The 14,095-nt window shown below is 63.1% G+C and overlaps 1 protein-coding gene across 11 annotated transcripts in view; it reads right to left on the minus strand.

Moving 5' to 3' along the window:
* Positions 1-2,669: 2,669 nt before the first annotated feature.
* The window catches only part of SPNS3 (SPNS lysolipid transporter 3, sphingosine-1-phosphate (putative)), a 33,894-nt gene continuing 22,468 nt past the window's right edge, over positions 2,670-14,095 (minus strand). For 10 of the 11 annotated variants that reach the window (XM_059380028.1, XM_059380027.1, XM_059380025.1 and 7 more), the window contains 4 exons: positions 10,097-10,162; positions 5,338-5,436; positions 5,085-5,256; positions 2,670-4,217 (listed from right to left, as the gene is read on the minus strand). In XM_059380028.1, the coding sequence (XP_059236011.1) occupies positions 4,144-4,217; positions 5,085-5,256; positions 5,338-5,436; positions 10,097-10,162 (411 nt within the window). In that variant the 3' untranslated portion in view covers positions 2,670-4,143. The remainder of the gene's footprint in view (positions 4,218-5,084; positions 5,257-5,337; positions 5,437-10,096; positions 10,163-14,095) is intronic. The other variant, XM_059380029.1, reaches the window with a different exon arrangement.

Below are 14,095 nucleotides of genomic sequence, written 5' to 3' on the forward strand. Positions count from 1 at the left end.
CATGGCCCCTCTAGAGGAGGCATTTTCTCCCTGACTGACTCCACCCTCCATCACCATCCATGTGCCATTTGCCTCCACCCTCTGATTACCTTTCCCCCAAGTCAGCACCCAGCTCCGGGGAGATGGCAGCCCCTCTTGGCTACTGCCGTTGCCATGCAGGGGACTCATCCAGGCTGCTCCATCCCCCAGCCTGGGCCTGCCTCGCGAGTTCTGCTCAGAATGCTCTGTCCCTGCCTCTCTCTCCTGCCCAGAACAGATGGCTGAGTCCCCACAAACACAGAAGTCCCTGTTCTGTCATTTGAACATTTTTAATGCTTTCTAAATGATCGAAGCTTCAGTCTCCTCTGATCGGGGACTCCGACTACCAGAAACAAAGGATCCCTTGAAGGACCCTGAGCCCAGCTTCTTCCCGGTCCCGGTCCCGCCAAGAGGCTGCATCTGAGAGGGGGCCCGTGACCTGCCCAAGATGGTTATGATGGACACCATCACTGCTTGTGTTTGTTTCCTTCCGCTGCTGTTACGTTTTGATATCCAGAGTCTCTTCCCCCTTCCCAGCAGCACCCTGGTTTCCTGGGCTTAACAGAGCTAAAAATCAAGGAATGCCCAAGGGTCCCACTGGACTCTTTTGCCCCAGGCTTTAAATCCTGACTGGGGTGGCAAGAAAACGGGGAAGATTGTCTGGCCCTTTGGGGAGGGTCCCCTGTAAGAGGGCTCCCCTGAACTCAGGGGTGGCTAAAGGCCTTCCACATTTGTGCATGATGCCTGGACCACACCAGGTTTCCTGACCGAGGGGCTGGACTTTTCAGAGCCTTTAACGGAGGGCATACACTGAACCCAGCCTCCTGAATCTGGACTATGTCCCTTAATTCTCTGAGCCCCAAATATGCTTCCAGCAAATCCCTCCCTTGCCTAGCATGGCCGCTCAGCTCCTTCTGCACACAGGCCCCAGCCCCACCGGACAGAGTCACATAGAGGGGGCACACTCTCCTGTGTTACGGGGAAAGCTTAGTGCCAGTGGCCACCCCCCCCCCCAACCGCCAGCTCTTGTCGAGAGGCCACATTCAACCCAAACGTCCACATTCCCACTCAGACAGGGAGGAAAGTCGGGCACTCCAGGGGATGGGACAGACATACCCGTGTTTGGTGTTGCAGGGACACCATCTCGAGGGTTGGTGTGACCATCTCAAGGCCCGTGCCCCACCCTCCAGGCCTGAGGGCCGTGTGGAAGAGCCGACCTACCGCCAAGCCTCCCCTGCTGACCCGCAGACACAGAGAAGAGCACAGGCACACACCTGCATGCCGTGATGACACCTGGGAGCTGGAAAGCACACTTTGTCTGGCACGAGCCGGCAGAGGGAGTGGATCAAGCCTGAGGGCCTGGGCCTGCTGACCGTACACGCCCCACAAATGAGGCTATCAAGAGTCTCCAGGCCTCAGGGATTACTCAGAATTGTCCTTTAGGCCAGACAGGTGTGATGGGTTGACCACTCCTCTGCTCAGCTAAGCGGTTGGGCACCTGTGGCCCCGGGGCGGCAAGGCCTGAGTGACCGCCCGGTGAGACAGGAGTGTGGGAGCATGAGCAGCTGGCCAGGACAGCCGGCAGAGCAGGCCGGGTCTCTCACCTCCCAGAGGCCGCCGGCCCAGGCCCCCGCCCTGCCCCCAAACTTGAGATGAGAACACCCTAAACTCCAAGCTGGGCATTCTGTCCAGCTCAGTCCCAGCCAGGCCCACGCTGCCCAGCCCCGTGACAAAACCCTGGGACGCACTGAGTCAGAGAAACCCGGGGTTCAGGACTCGAGTCCCAGCTCCCAGACAGTCTCTCCTGCCCCCAAAGCACACACAGCCCCACAGGACCACAGAAGCCTTCTGCCTTCCCCATCCCGCACCTCTCCTGGGCCCACCTTCTCCTGGAGGATTGCCCTTCCCCCACACCTTCTCCTGCTGTTGGCCAGCTCCTCCCCCAACCTGCCTGCGCAGAGGCTCTTGGGGGACAGAACCCTTTCCTCTGCCCACAGGGGTGGTGTGCCTCACCTGGCCTGGCGTTTCCCTGCCTGTGTTGGGCTGTGAGGTCCAGGGGCAGGGTTGGATCAGCGTCTCCACCCACCACCTGTTTCTGATCATCCTCCCCAGCTGCTGGACGCTGGGGTGGGAGAGGTAGGGTGACCATTCTGACTCTTGGGAGCCTCTCAAGGCTCCTTTCGATGGGTGCAGGGTGGAAGGGTCAGGCCTCAGAGCAGGGCTTCCACGGGCCTCGGCCCAGCCTGTAAGAATCACACAATGGGGGCTGGAAAAGCCACACTCAACACCCCTCTTAACACACAGCTGGGAGTGTGAGGCACAGGAAGCGTCCCAGGTCACAGCTGGTGCTGCCCAGTGGGTCCTTGGCATCCTGCCCACCCCCCCAGACTGGGCCTCTCCTTCTTAGCAGAAACCAAGTCTGACTGGGGGCTCACACGTTTGGTCTTCATCTGTTTCCGCACAGAGCTCCTAAAACTCTTGGAATTTCCTCAATGCTGAGAGACCTGAAGGTGCCTTTTGTTTGTTAATGAGGGGGCATTTGGGCCCCACGTAAGGGGGGCTGGTGGCCGGGAGAACCCGGTCCCATCCCCTGACCTCTGGTGACAGACGGCGGATGGGCTGGAGGTCGAATCAATCACCAAAAGCCAATGGTTAATCAATGGTGTCTTAGTAATGAAGCGTCCACGAAAGCCAACAGCGACAGGGTGGGCACGTGGGGATGCGGGTGGATGGGGTTCTGGAGGGGGCACGTGGCTCTGCCCCTGCCCCGCAGCGCGTTCTGGCCCTCGCTTCTGCCGGCTGCTCCTGAGTGGCACCTTTTAGTATAAACCAGTGATCTGGCGAGGAAACAGGTTTCCTGGGTTCCGTGAGCCGGTCTAGCCAATTAACAGAACCTAAAGGGGGCTCGGGGACCTTGGGTTTTTGCCCCTGGCCACTCAGGGGTACAGCTGACGTCGAGCACCCGTGCTTGGCCCGTCCAGTGGGCAGGACTGGGGGAGCAGCTTTGTAGGACTGAGCCCTTCCCAGGCGGACTCTGACCCTATCTCCGGATACACAGGGTTAGAAACGAGTTGGGGGTAGGAGAAAACTGCTTGGAGATGTGGGAACCCCTGCATACAGTGTGACTAGGTGTGGGCTGTTACTCACAAGTTCAGGAGCAGCCCATTTTGTGAGCTCCAAGGGTGAAACTGCGGGTGAGGGGCTGCTCAGCCTCGGGGTAGCCACTCCCGAGGGTTAGGGCTGAGGACGTGGGGCTGAGCTGGAGGGTCCAGCACCCAGAGCTCACCCTCCAGCAGTAGGGGCAGGGAGGCAAGCAGGGAGGCGAGCACAGAGCAAGCAAGGGTCAGGAGGGGTGCGTGAGTCTGGTGCCGGGAGGCAGGCCTCTGCTGGCCAGGCCCCAGGGGAGGTGGAGAGACGCTCCTGCTCCTGGGGCAGGAAGAACATGCAGCCCCGGCGCTGCCGGCCTGGAAGCTGCTGGGCTCCTGCTGCGCCCAGCTGCTCCGAACCCAGCGGCAAGCGAGTCCCGCAGAGCCAGCCCGGCCCACACGCTGTGCCCCAGGGATGGAGCAGCCTCCCCAGCCCCGCCTGGTCCCAGGGCAGCTGAGTCCCTGTGGGGTCCAACGTGCCTCTCCTGGGGGCTTGAAGTCACAGCAGCACCAGAGTGGAAGCCCCCCTCCAACACCCCCCCTTTCTGTTCAGAGGGTGACCCAGGCAAAGGGGTGTCCTGTGCCCTCCTGACCCGCAGAGGGAGTGGTCCTGGCTGGGGAGCAGCCCTCCTCTTCCTCTCCTGCCCCCACTCCCAGCAGAGACACCTGGAGGCTCTGAATAACTCGGTTGTTCAGAAATCCATGGGCTTTGTGCAGGCCACGCTTGAATCAGGGCCCAGGGAACCAGGCGCAGGGCCCCAGGCTGGAGCGGCCCAGGCCTCCCGCAGAGGGTGCGGATAGCTCAATCCACAGCCCACAGGCTCGGCCAGCGCCCCGGCTGGGTGTGAAGCTGCAGCAGGTGCGGCTCAGCCGGGGTCCTGGAGCCTGGGCCAGATGGGCACTGGGGCACTGAGGCTGTGGGGCCGGAGGGAGGGGTGCAGCAGGGGGAGTGGGACCTCCTCGCCGGGGCGTGGGGGCCTCAGAGGTTCTCGGCGACGGAACCTGTACTGGAAAGCAGGGCTTGGCTCTCGGCATCCTTGCTGTCGGAGGTCCCTATGGGAGGGAAGGGGAGGCAGAAGGTGCCTTGGGACCAGGCCAGGAAACCCCTCACTTCTGCTTTCAGAACGAGCTCCGGATGTGACTCCTTCTCCTCACCTTCAAGGCCACCCCCAAGGTCCCAGCCCCACTGCTTCCCCTGATGACACAGAGTGTCCTGCGCCCCCGTTTCCACGCTGACCTCTCCAGTCTGTTCTGCACACAGCAACCACAGTTGTGCTTTTGCACTATAAATAAAACACCTCGGGGCCTGTCTACAGGAAACGGCACAGAGGCTTCCTCTCAAAGTAAAGGCCATGGTCCCTACAAGACCCCTAGCTGCCTGCTCTGGCCTCATCCCTACCACTGTCCCCCTTGCTCCCACTCCAGCCACACTGGAGTCCCTGCCAGGCCTCAGACATGTCAGCCACAGGCTCACCTCAGGGCCTTTGCACTGGCTGTTTGTCTGCCGGGAGCCCCTTCCCCGCAGAGAGCTGCATGGCTCCCTGCCTCACCTCCTCCAAGCCTCTGCTCCCAGGTCACCTGTGCATCGAAGACCTTTAGGACAATCTTTCAAGAGCTGAAAGCCGCGCCCACATGTTCCTCCTCCCACCCTGGTCTACTTTACGCCTCTCTGTACGTAGCACTGATCACCCTGAACGTACCAGGTCTTCTGCTCTTCCCGTCTGTTTCTTGTCTTTCTGCCCTAGAGCACCCTGGGTGTTCACCCCCCGCATCTGGCACATAGCTGGGGGGACGAGGGGGTTAATGGCCACTTTTGAACAAACGGACAAATTAACAAGTGAGATTGCTCGGGGCGGCCTGTGCCGCTCCCGTGAGGCGTAGCCCCAAGCCTGGCGGGGCGGGGGTGAGGGCTGGGGGTACCTGTGCCAGGCTGCCGAGCCCGGGCCTGGTCCGTCTCCAGCCGCAGTGCGGTCAGCAGGAAGCAGCCGCCCCCCAGGGCTATGACGAAGGCGCAGCCCAGGAAGCTGTACTGGAGGCTGAGGAAGGACTGTAGGTAGGAGTCGGGCCGCGCGGCCCTCAGGGTGCCGGAGATCTGCAAAGACAGGCTGCGTCTGCCCGTCTGCCTGCCGGCCTGCAGCAGCTGCCCCCGTCCCCTCTGGGAACCCCCCCTTACAAGTCCAGTGAGGTAAGGGCTGCCGGCATCTCCCAGGACGTGGCCCACCGTGATCTGAAGCGCCTCAGCTGTCCCCCGGCACCGGGGCACCACCACAGACTGCAAAACACAGGGGCGTCAGGGGAGCTCCAGAGGAGGGCAGAGCATGGGTGCCCCTCCGTCCCGCCTCCTGCTCCCGCCTGGACTGCCCGGGAGCTAAGGCAGGCTGGCCAAGTCAGTGGGACCACAGGGAGTCAGCGACGCCCCACTACCGGGACATCAGGCCCCTCCGAGGGCTGGGGATGCCACAGCCTGGGATGAGGCCCCACTCCTCCAGGGCTTGCTGTGAGGCTGGCAGGGACCAGGCCGGGCTGGGACTCAAGAGACGGGGTAACCCAGCTCAGGGCGAGGAGGCAGGAGTGCAGGCCCGCATGGGCACGCGTGGGTGCCCGGGCGGGGCCCAGAGGGCTGGGCCCTTCTCTAGGGAAGTTCAGGCCACACTGGGCAGAGACCAAAGATGGCCCTGTTGAAGAGACCCCCACGCAACGCCTGGAAGAGGGTATGAATTCTGGAACAGAATGTCTGAGCTCCAATCCCAGGCCCCCCACTCAGGAGCTGTGTGACCTCAGGTTCTGCATCCCCAAACAGGGGGACCTACTGGGAGGACAGGTTCGTTACCATTCTTCCTGTGGACAGCAGACCGAAATAATGCCCCGGCCCCAGAACACTTCCAGACCCTTCTGCCTGACCAGCCTTCCCCGTTCTGGCCCAGCAGGAGCATCCCTACTTGTCGTTCAGGATGGACTTTCCCAGATTTCGGGGGCCTGCCCTACAGCCCCTGTGTGTACCCCAACTGAATGCGCACCCCCACCCTGTCCTCCCCTTACCCCCACACTGTCTGGGCAGCAAGGCCCCTGTCCACGTTCCCTCATGCTCCCTGGAGCACAGCAGGGCGCCAGGTTCAGAGGGGACCTGCTTAAAGTCAGCCAAGTGGATGAGGCCAGTAGAACCCAGCTGGAAGCCAGGGGAGGGGTTCAAGCAGCGGCCACACAATCCCAACGGGAGGTACTCCCCCCAGAGACCCTTCCCCAAGACCTAGGTGTCCATAACCTGAGCCCAGGCAAGAAGATGGAATATATGTGACATGTATGAAATGTCTCCTGTCTGCGCCTTATAGATCTCCTGCCCATCTACATCCACTCAGCCTCGCCAAGAGGGAGGTAGGATGACAATCCCCATGTCACAGATGAGGGAACTCTCCCCGGGGAGGGTGGGTCACCTCTCTAGGGTCACCCTGCCAGGAAATAGCCTAGCCCGCTCTTCCAGGATCTGGCCGTCGACCGCTTTGCTGTTACAAGCAAGGAGGAGCCTTTCCTGTGATCTCTGTGCACTGTGGGACGCTTGGAAGGCAGAGAGAAGGACAAGCTCAGCTCTGCACGCAGCTGAGGCAGAGGGAGGGGGATGGGCGATGCTGGGGTGGGGGGGGCCGGGCCAGACACTGAGCCTCTCTGTCCAGGCGGCCAGAGAAGCTGGACCTGCCCACCCCCACTGCACCGGGACCTGCCGTTAGGCCGGAGAAGGAGCTGTGCTCAGCTTTGCACCAGCCCCTTGTGCCTCCTTCTTGCCCATACTTAAGGGATTACGCACCGCTGGTCCTGGAGGGTAGGCCTCCGGGAAGTCCACGCCTGCGGCTTGGACCCTCGGTCAGGTTCCTTCCATGCCCGTGGGAAGTGCTGGGCCCAAACCAGTCCCTTGCTATCGGGGGCAGGAGTGGTGGATCCCCAACCTGTTCTGTCCTGTTGCCACCAAATGACGCCGGTGGGGTGGGGGGAGCAGGCAAAGCTGGCAATTTTAGGACAAGCTTTGGGTTCCTAAAACTGCAGGCCCACTCTATTCTGAGACAAAGCACCTCTGTTTCTGACTCTTCTTTCTCAGAAGAGCTGTTCCCTTTGTAGCCTGGGGCATAACCCACACCGGCCAAGGGCCCACAGGACATCAGAGCGGCAACCACCAGGTACGCACTCCCTAGCAGCCTGCCTCCTGTGTTCCCCACTCAGCCCTCACAGCCAGCTGCGTTTGGGGGAGGGGGATGGGATGGGCAGGTGGGCAGAACAGGGACGCACTGAAAGTACCGGGATGCAGGAAGAACAGGACGGTGATGCCCTCAGGGGGGACCGGGGAAATTGGCAGAGGAGGACCCCAGAGGACCGACCTGATCTGGGAGAGATGGTGAGTTCCACTTCTGCTCTACTCCCTGCTGCTGACCCTGGGGAGCCTAGCTCCAGGCCTCCCTCGTGGGCCTTGCGAGAGAGCTGGAGACGCCATCAGTCAGGGGCGCCGGGAGCTCAGCCTGGGGGGACACGACCCCTGCCTCCCAGGGAGCAGAACCCTCCAGAGAGGGGCTGCTGGAGGTGAGTGAAGGAGCCAGACCCTTTCCCTCATGAGCCTTCAGGAGGCAGGGGCTTCTTGGGGCTCCGTCAGAGGGGTATGGGATCAAGGACAGAGCCTGCAGGGGGTCTGCAGACTGGGAGCCAGCTGTGTCAGAGTGGTGTTCCCCCCGGGTGCTCTGAGGAGCGCCCCATCAGGAGCATGTGAGATCCCCACACCCGGTTCCTACGCTCTCTGAGGTGCCACAGCCCTTGGCCCAGCCAGCCCCTGAGATCTCTGCCCCAGGGAGAGCCTGGGTTCTCCTTGTGCACCGGGGGGCCAGAGAGCAGGCTGCTGTCGTGGGCTGATGCCAGGCGACCCTCGGGACAGGCAGGGCAGGCAGCCAGCTGTTGGACCGCGGGGCCTCCTGCCCTCCTGTGCAGGCTTCTAGCCCGGATCCCACCCTCGCTAGACCCCTCTCTCGGTCCCACCCTCCCTGCCCCTGAGGGACCCCCCTGCCTGAGTGCTGGAAACCAGCTTCCTCCAATCCTCCGGGCTCCAGCTACCCCCCAAACCCCACTCCCTGCCCAGCTGCTTGCACTCTAGGCCTCTGTCACCTTCCACACCTGCCCCTCTGCGGCACACGGCCCACCCCCCACAGCCTGTCCCCAACCTGCCTTCGGCCCAAGAGCACTCCCTCCTGGAGCCCTCCCACTTTCTCTGAGCTCCAAGGACTGCAAGGATCAGTCAGCCCAGACCCCCGCAGGGTCTAAAGGCGACCTTTCGTGGAGGGGCTTCCGGAAAGGGGGAGCAGAAAGCTTTCCTGGGGTGGAGAGACTGGCTACCTCCAAGCCTGGGGAGGATGGCAGGGAGCACAGCCCCCTGGGCAGCTCCAGACAGCTCCCCAGCAGAGCCAGCCGGGTCAGGCCACGGCTGGCTGGCCCTGACCCCCACACCCCCACGCCTCCCCTCCCCTGCCCCCAGCACAGGCACAGCCCTGCAAAGGTCCTGGAGGTTAATCATTCCTGCAAACACAGACACCGGGTGGGCAGGGGGGACACGGGTGCTGTTCTCGCATATCTGCAGGGCTGCCGGGTGGAAAGCAGGCGGCATTGTGGGGGTGGAGGAAGCTGCAGGGTTCCCAAGATGCCAGTGCGGGGGGTAGCTAAGGTCCCCATGCCTAAAATGGGCAGCCCCAGGTTAGATGTTGGCCGCACATTCCCGAGTACGGAGAGCTCTTCTGAAGGCCACCCGGCTGACCCCACCAGGCTGGTCATAAACACCTCTCTTCACAGGAAGGAAACTGAGGCCCGAGGCTGTTCGTCGCAGCCAAGTCTGGGCAGGAGCCCAGATCCTCTGCCTGGAGGGAGAAGCAGAAAAGACCCACCAGCCCTGCAGCTGATACACCCCCAGGGCGTCAAAGGGCAGCACTGTCTTCACCCGCTGAGCCTGGGCTGTGGAATGGGGGGCAGAATGTCTAGGCAGGGCGTGAGCCACTCCGTCAACAGCAGTAATCAAGCAGGCCCGCATGGCCCTTTCAAACTCAGCTTTGAGGGCACAGGAGTCCTTGGGAAGCCAGGAGACGGAACAGGCAGAGCTGTGGCCGGCACCCTTGTCACATCACACCCACAATAACCCACGAGTATCTCACCCCATTGTCCGCATGGGGAAACTGAGGCCCAAGACACAGAGTGGCTTGCCCACATCACGCGCGGCTAGGAAATGGCAGAGGCGAAGCTGAAGTCCAGGTGTGGGCCAGGCCCTGGCCCCGGCTGCCTCAGGACTGCACTCAGCCCATCGCCAGGCTCCCTGGCTCCCCTGGGTGTGGGCTGCCCTATGCCAGCCCCTCAGGAGGCAGGATGAGGCCCAGGTCTGGGGCCCTGAACAAAGCTCGCCAGCATCCAAAGTCCTCCCCTGACATCTAACAGGAGGCGGGAGGCGGGACAGGGGAGCTACACAGAGAGCACAAGGCTCGGTGAGGGCCACACTCCGGGCAGAGCGGCATCACATGCTGGGCTGGCACCAGCCGCATTGCAGCCTGAGCCGGACCCACCCCCCAGCTCAGTGGCTATCACCCTGAAGTCCCCCACCCCCGTCCACACACCCGGAGCCCAGGCCAAAGAGCCGGCTTGCTGAGAAGTGTGGTCAAGGAAGAGGGGGTGCTTGAGAGCCAGCCTGGGCTCCTGTTCTGGCTCGATGCCTTCGCATGCTGTGTGACCTTGGTCTGGGCACCTGCCCTCTCTGAACCTCCACCTGCTCATCAGCAAACTGGAGGTGGTGGTCAGTAGATCTGTTTGAGAGTACCAGGATGACCTTGGTCCCCTACCCCACGGTCTCGGAAGGTCCTCCCAGACCTGAACCAGACTCCAGCCCCCTCCCCTCAAGAGGCCCTGGGACCAGCCCCCACACGTACCAGCAGGATGTCAGCAACCACCGCCCAGTTGCAGGACAGAAGCAGCTCCCCGAGGACCAGGAACACCTGTGGACAAGGACCCCAGTCACCAACACCCCATGCATTGGCTCTTCCCGCCTGCAGAGAGACGGGGCCGGCGAGATTGGTGGGGGAAGAGAGGCCAAACCCCGTCTGCAGTGCCGGCGGCCTCCAGGGTGGGTCGACCTTCCCATCTGGCCAGGCTGCCAGCCAGGACCCAGAGGACAGGGCTGGGCCCCGAGCCTTGATGAATGGCCCCCAGGCCCAGGCCTTGAAGTCCCACCTGAGGCCCAGCAGGAGGGGCCCAGGACTTCTAGGCCCCGTCCTATACCACCACACCCGCCCTGCCACCTGCCCCACCCCAGGGTCTGCCGGTGACCGGGGCAGGGGGTGGCCACTGTGGCTTGTCTTGCCCAGCCCCCTGAGCCCCCTGCCCCATGCCAGGGGATTAGGACAGCCCTCATTCCACTCACTCAGGAAGAGCTTAATGAAGCAGCAACAAGGGGGTAAAGTCATTTCTCAGAGCTTCCAAGAGCTTATTGCTGGAGCGGAATTAGTCATTCCTGGAGTCACGGGGCTGTGCCCAGGGCAAACCGCGCTCTGGTTCCCGGAGGCCAGCGAACACCCAGGGCAGAGGAAGTGCAGGAGGCTGGCTTGCGCCTCCCACCCCAGGCACGTCCACCATTCACCCTCTGGGCCACCTCCATAGGCGAGGGTCATTACACCCAGCTCCCGGGCCTGCACACCAAGCCCCTTTCTGGAGAACCTCACTCCGGACTCTGGCCTTCTGCAAGGGAAAACTGGCAAAGGGGAGTCAGAGGGAAGCCCAGGGTGGGGCGGCCTTGCGGGGAGGTGGCACGGAGCAGAGCCCAGAAGAAGGGGCAGGATTCCCCAGGAGGCAAGCAGCTGGAATATGGACCCCCATGCTGGGAGACCGCCATGCTGGGGGCAGCAGAGCGAGCTCCCTCCATGCAACCAGCCCCGTCTCCACCCAGACCGAGGACCTCTGCAGCCCGTAGCTGGGCACCCGTAGGCTGGGGATCGGGAAGTCACTGGGGCAGGTCTCAGACCCACATCTCAGCCTGAGAGGGTCCCACCCAGGCCTCCTGCAGCCACATGAAAGCCAGCCCACTCTCATGGCCCTCCTTGAGCCACCTGGATGGCCATGCGTCCTGTCCTCACACCCCGCACCCTGGGCAGGGTGCCCGTGTCTCTCCCCGGTTCCCCCATGCCCACAGGACTGAAATATGCCTTCTCCTTCCTCCAGCTGGAGCAGGGTGGAGCCCGACCCCAGAATAGAGCCTGCGGAGAGAGGCTGCGGCCGCAAGCCACCAGGGGTGCCAGGTTTCCTGAGACACACCTGGAAACCGCCCAGCCACCCAACCGCCCAGTGCGGCTTGGCAGGGCAAAGGCCGGGTGGGGAGTGGGAAGCGGCTGCCTCCTGGCCTCGTAATTACACAGGCTCCCCAGGCGCCAGGAGGGCTCGCCCACGAAGGGGCAGCCACAGCCCCACCTGCCTTGCCCAGGGAACCTGGGAGGTCACCACTCTCTGGGCCTTGCTTTCCCCGACCCGGAGGGCAGTGGGCTTCCCTCGGCTTGTGCCCCTGTGTCCCCCGTGCGCTGAGTGCAAATGGGGTCTTGGAGCTCAGGGGCTCCCATGGCCGACTCAGACTCAAGTAAACACCCCAGCCAAAGGGCCCCTGTCTGGCCGGCTGTTCAGCCCCAGGACCTCCTGGATGCCCTCCTATGCCCAGAGGGCCCCGGGCGCCTCTCAGCAGCCGGTCCTGAGCTCTGTCTCTCCTCCCGGCTGCCATATCCCTGCACTCACCCTGTACGGCTGCGCCAGCAGCCAGGACAGACCCCAGTACAGGCTGCCCCCAGCAGCCCATCGTGCCTGCCTCTCGTCTGGGAAAGCCTGCTGCATGCGGTCACTGGAGCTGGACGTGGGGTGTGGGTCCTCCAGGCTTGCTGTCCACTCTGCTCCCTAACATCGCTCAGATCAGCCCCCCTCCTGCCGCGGCTGACCTGCTCCAGGCCTCCCTCTCCTCCTCCCCGGTTCCCAGGCCCCACCATGCCTCTTGACCCTGGCCCCCAAGGGGACTGGCAAAAGGGAAATCTGACCCTGCCCTTGTCCCCTCAGCACCTTGCAGCGCCCTGCACCCGACTCATGTTCCCGGGAGAGAGGGCCTGGCAACGCTGCCTGGAGCCCCCCAGCCCCCGGCTTCCCCGTTTCAGACCCAAGACGGCCCCTGTGGCTGGAGCAGCGATGATGTATGTCCCGGCCTTAGTCACCCCGGCCAGAGACACGCGCTCACACCCGTACGCGCCTGCTGTGACTCACGCACACGTTCTCACACACGCTGCAGCCACACGAGTGTGCACAGATGCATGTGTGTGCGAGACCTCACCGTGCACACGTTTGCACACGTACGTGGACACGCATAACCAGGGACACACAACTCACACCGCAAGCATGCACTGCGTAGCCAACAGTGATGACTCAGAGCACTGCCGCGTGTGGCGTGTGTCGGCAGACAGCGGTGTCTGTGCCGGGGCCGACCTGCGGGCGAGTGAGCGGGTCCACGTGTGTTCTGGTGGCCTCGCGGACGTGCACACCTGTCCTTGTGCACACACAGGTGGGCGTGGGGAGGGAGCCAGAGGGAAGGCAGAATGCCTGCGGGGAGGGGGTGCTCAGCCCGAAGGCGGGGAGGGGCTGTTGTCCCGCAGCGGCCGTAACTGAGCTCTGAACTGCACGGACACTAGGCCTCTCCAGGAAGGGGGACGGCAAGCAAGCACCCCCCCATGGGCTCCGAAGACGGGGACAGAGCTCAGACCCGAGCTTCCCCTCCCTCGGACCAGCTCCATGCCCTGTGCGGCTAAGCTGGGCAGGACAGGCCCCAGCACACGCTGGCCGCCAGCAAGCTGCCAGGCCGGCTGGCACACTCTGCCCCTCGGCCTGCCAACCGGTAATTGCAGGGACTGGCTTCAGGGCGTGAGGGCCCTGCTCAGTTCCTGGGGGGCCAGCGGCCTGGGAGGCAGGCAGGCAGGGAGTGAGGCCGTGAGCAGGCTGGGTTCTGCCATCCTCCTGGAAGACTCAGCAGACTGCGGCCCTCTAGGTGGGCATTGCTGCCCGTCCAGGAAGAGAAACCTGCTAGATCCTGGTGGGGGGTGAGGCACGGCCCTCAGAGGAAGGGCAGGTGGTCCCTCTTGGTCTCTCCAAGCAGCCCCTGGCAAGGCTGTCTACTCCCGCTCAAGATGCAAGACAACGAAAACCCCCCCAGGACCAGGTTGTTGGACGGCCCCCCAGAGCTGGAGCACCTGCACAGCCCAGCTGCCAGGCCACCCCAGCGGCCAGAGGCTCCTCAGCTGCCCCTGACCACAGCTGTGGTGGCCACACATGGTGGCTGAGCCTGCCAGCTCCTCCCTGTGCCCCGTGGGCAGCGGGCGGGATAGATGCCCCCATCCTGGGTCCTTGCTCTGGAGTCCTCAGGGCTGAAGGGGGTGGCATCCCTTACCAGAGGCTGAGGCCATGGTGACCGCTGAGCGGGCACCTGGAGGTGGGTAGAGACTCTGAGTTTGGATCTCGTTCAGGCTGGAAGGGGCCTTACCCATCGTCTGGGGCAACTCCCGGGCACAGACAGAGAGCTGGACGGTACCACTGACTTCCCTTCCCCCCAGAAGGGAGAAGGAGTGAGTCGGAAACAAATTGTTTTTCACCCAAGAACAAAACCTAATGACACAAACGTGGCATACTGGTAGCGGAAGGAAGAGAGAGACAGATAGTTCTGGAGGGCAGAGCTTCTCCGCTCAGCCTCCCCAAAGCCCCCATCTCTGGGGGAGTAGACTGAGTGGGGGTCCTTTGTTCCCACTCCTAGCTGGGCACCAGTGGAGGGGCTGCTGGGGAGAAGCAGGGAGAAGCGGAGAAGGTGAGTGACGACCCCGTTACGGAGTCTGTTCAAGGCCAGAGGAGCTCAATGGGAA

The sequence above is a fragment of the Mustela nigripes genome, chromosome 16 (genome assembly GCF_022355385.1).
Source record: "Mustela nigripes isolate SB6536 chromosome 16, MUSNIG.SB6536, whole genome shotgun sequence".
Lineage (NCBI taxonomy): Eukaryota > Metazoa > Chordata > Mammalia > Carnivora > Mustelidae > Mustela > Mustela nigripes.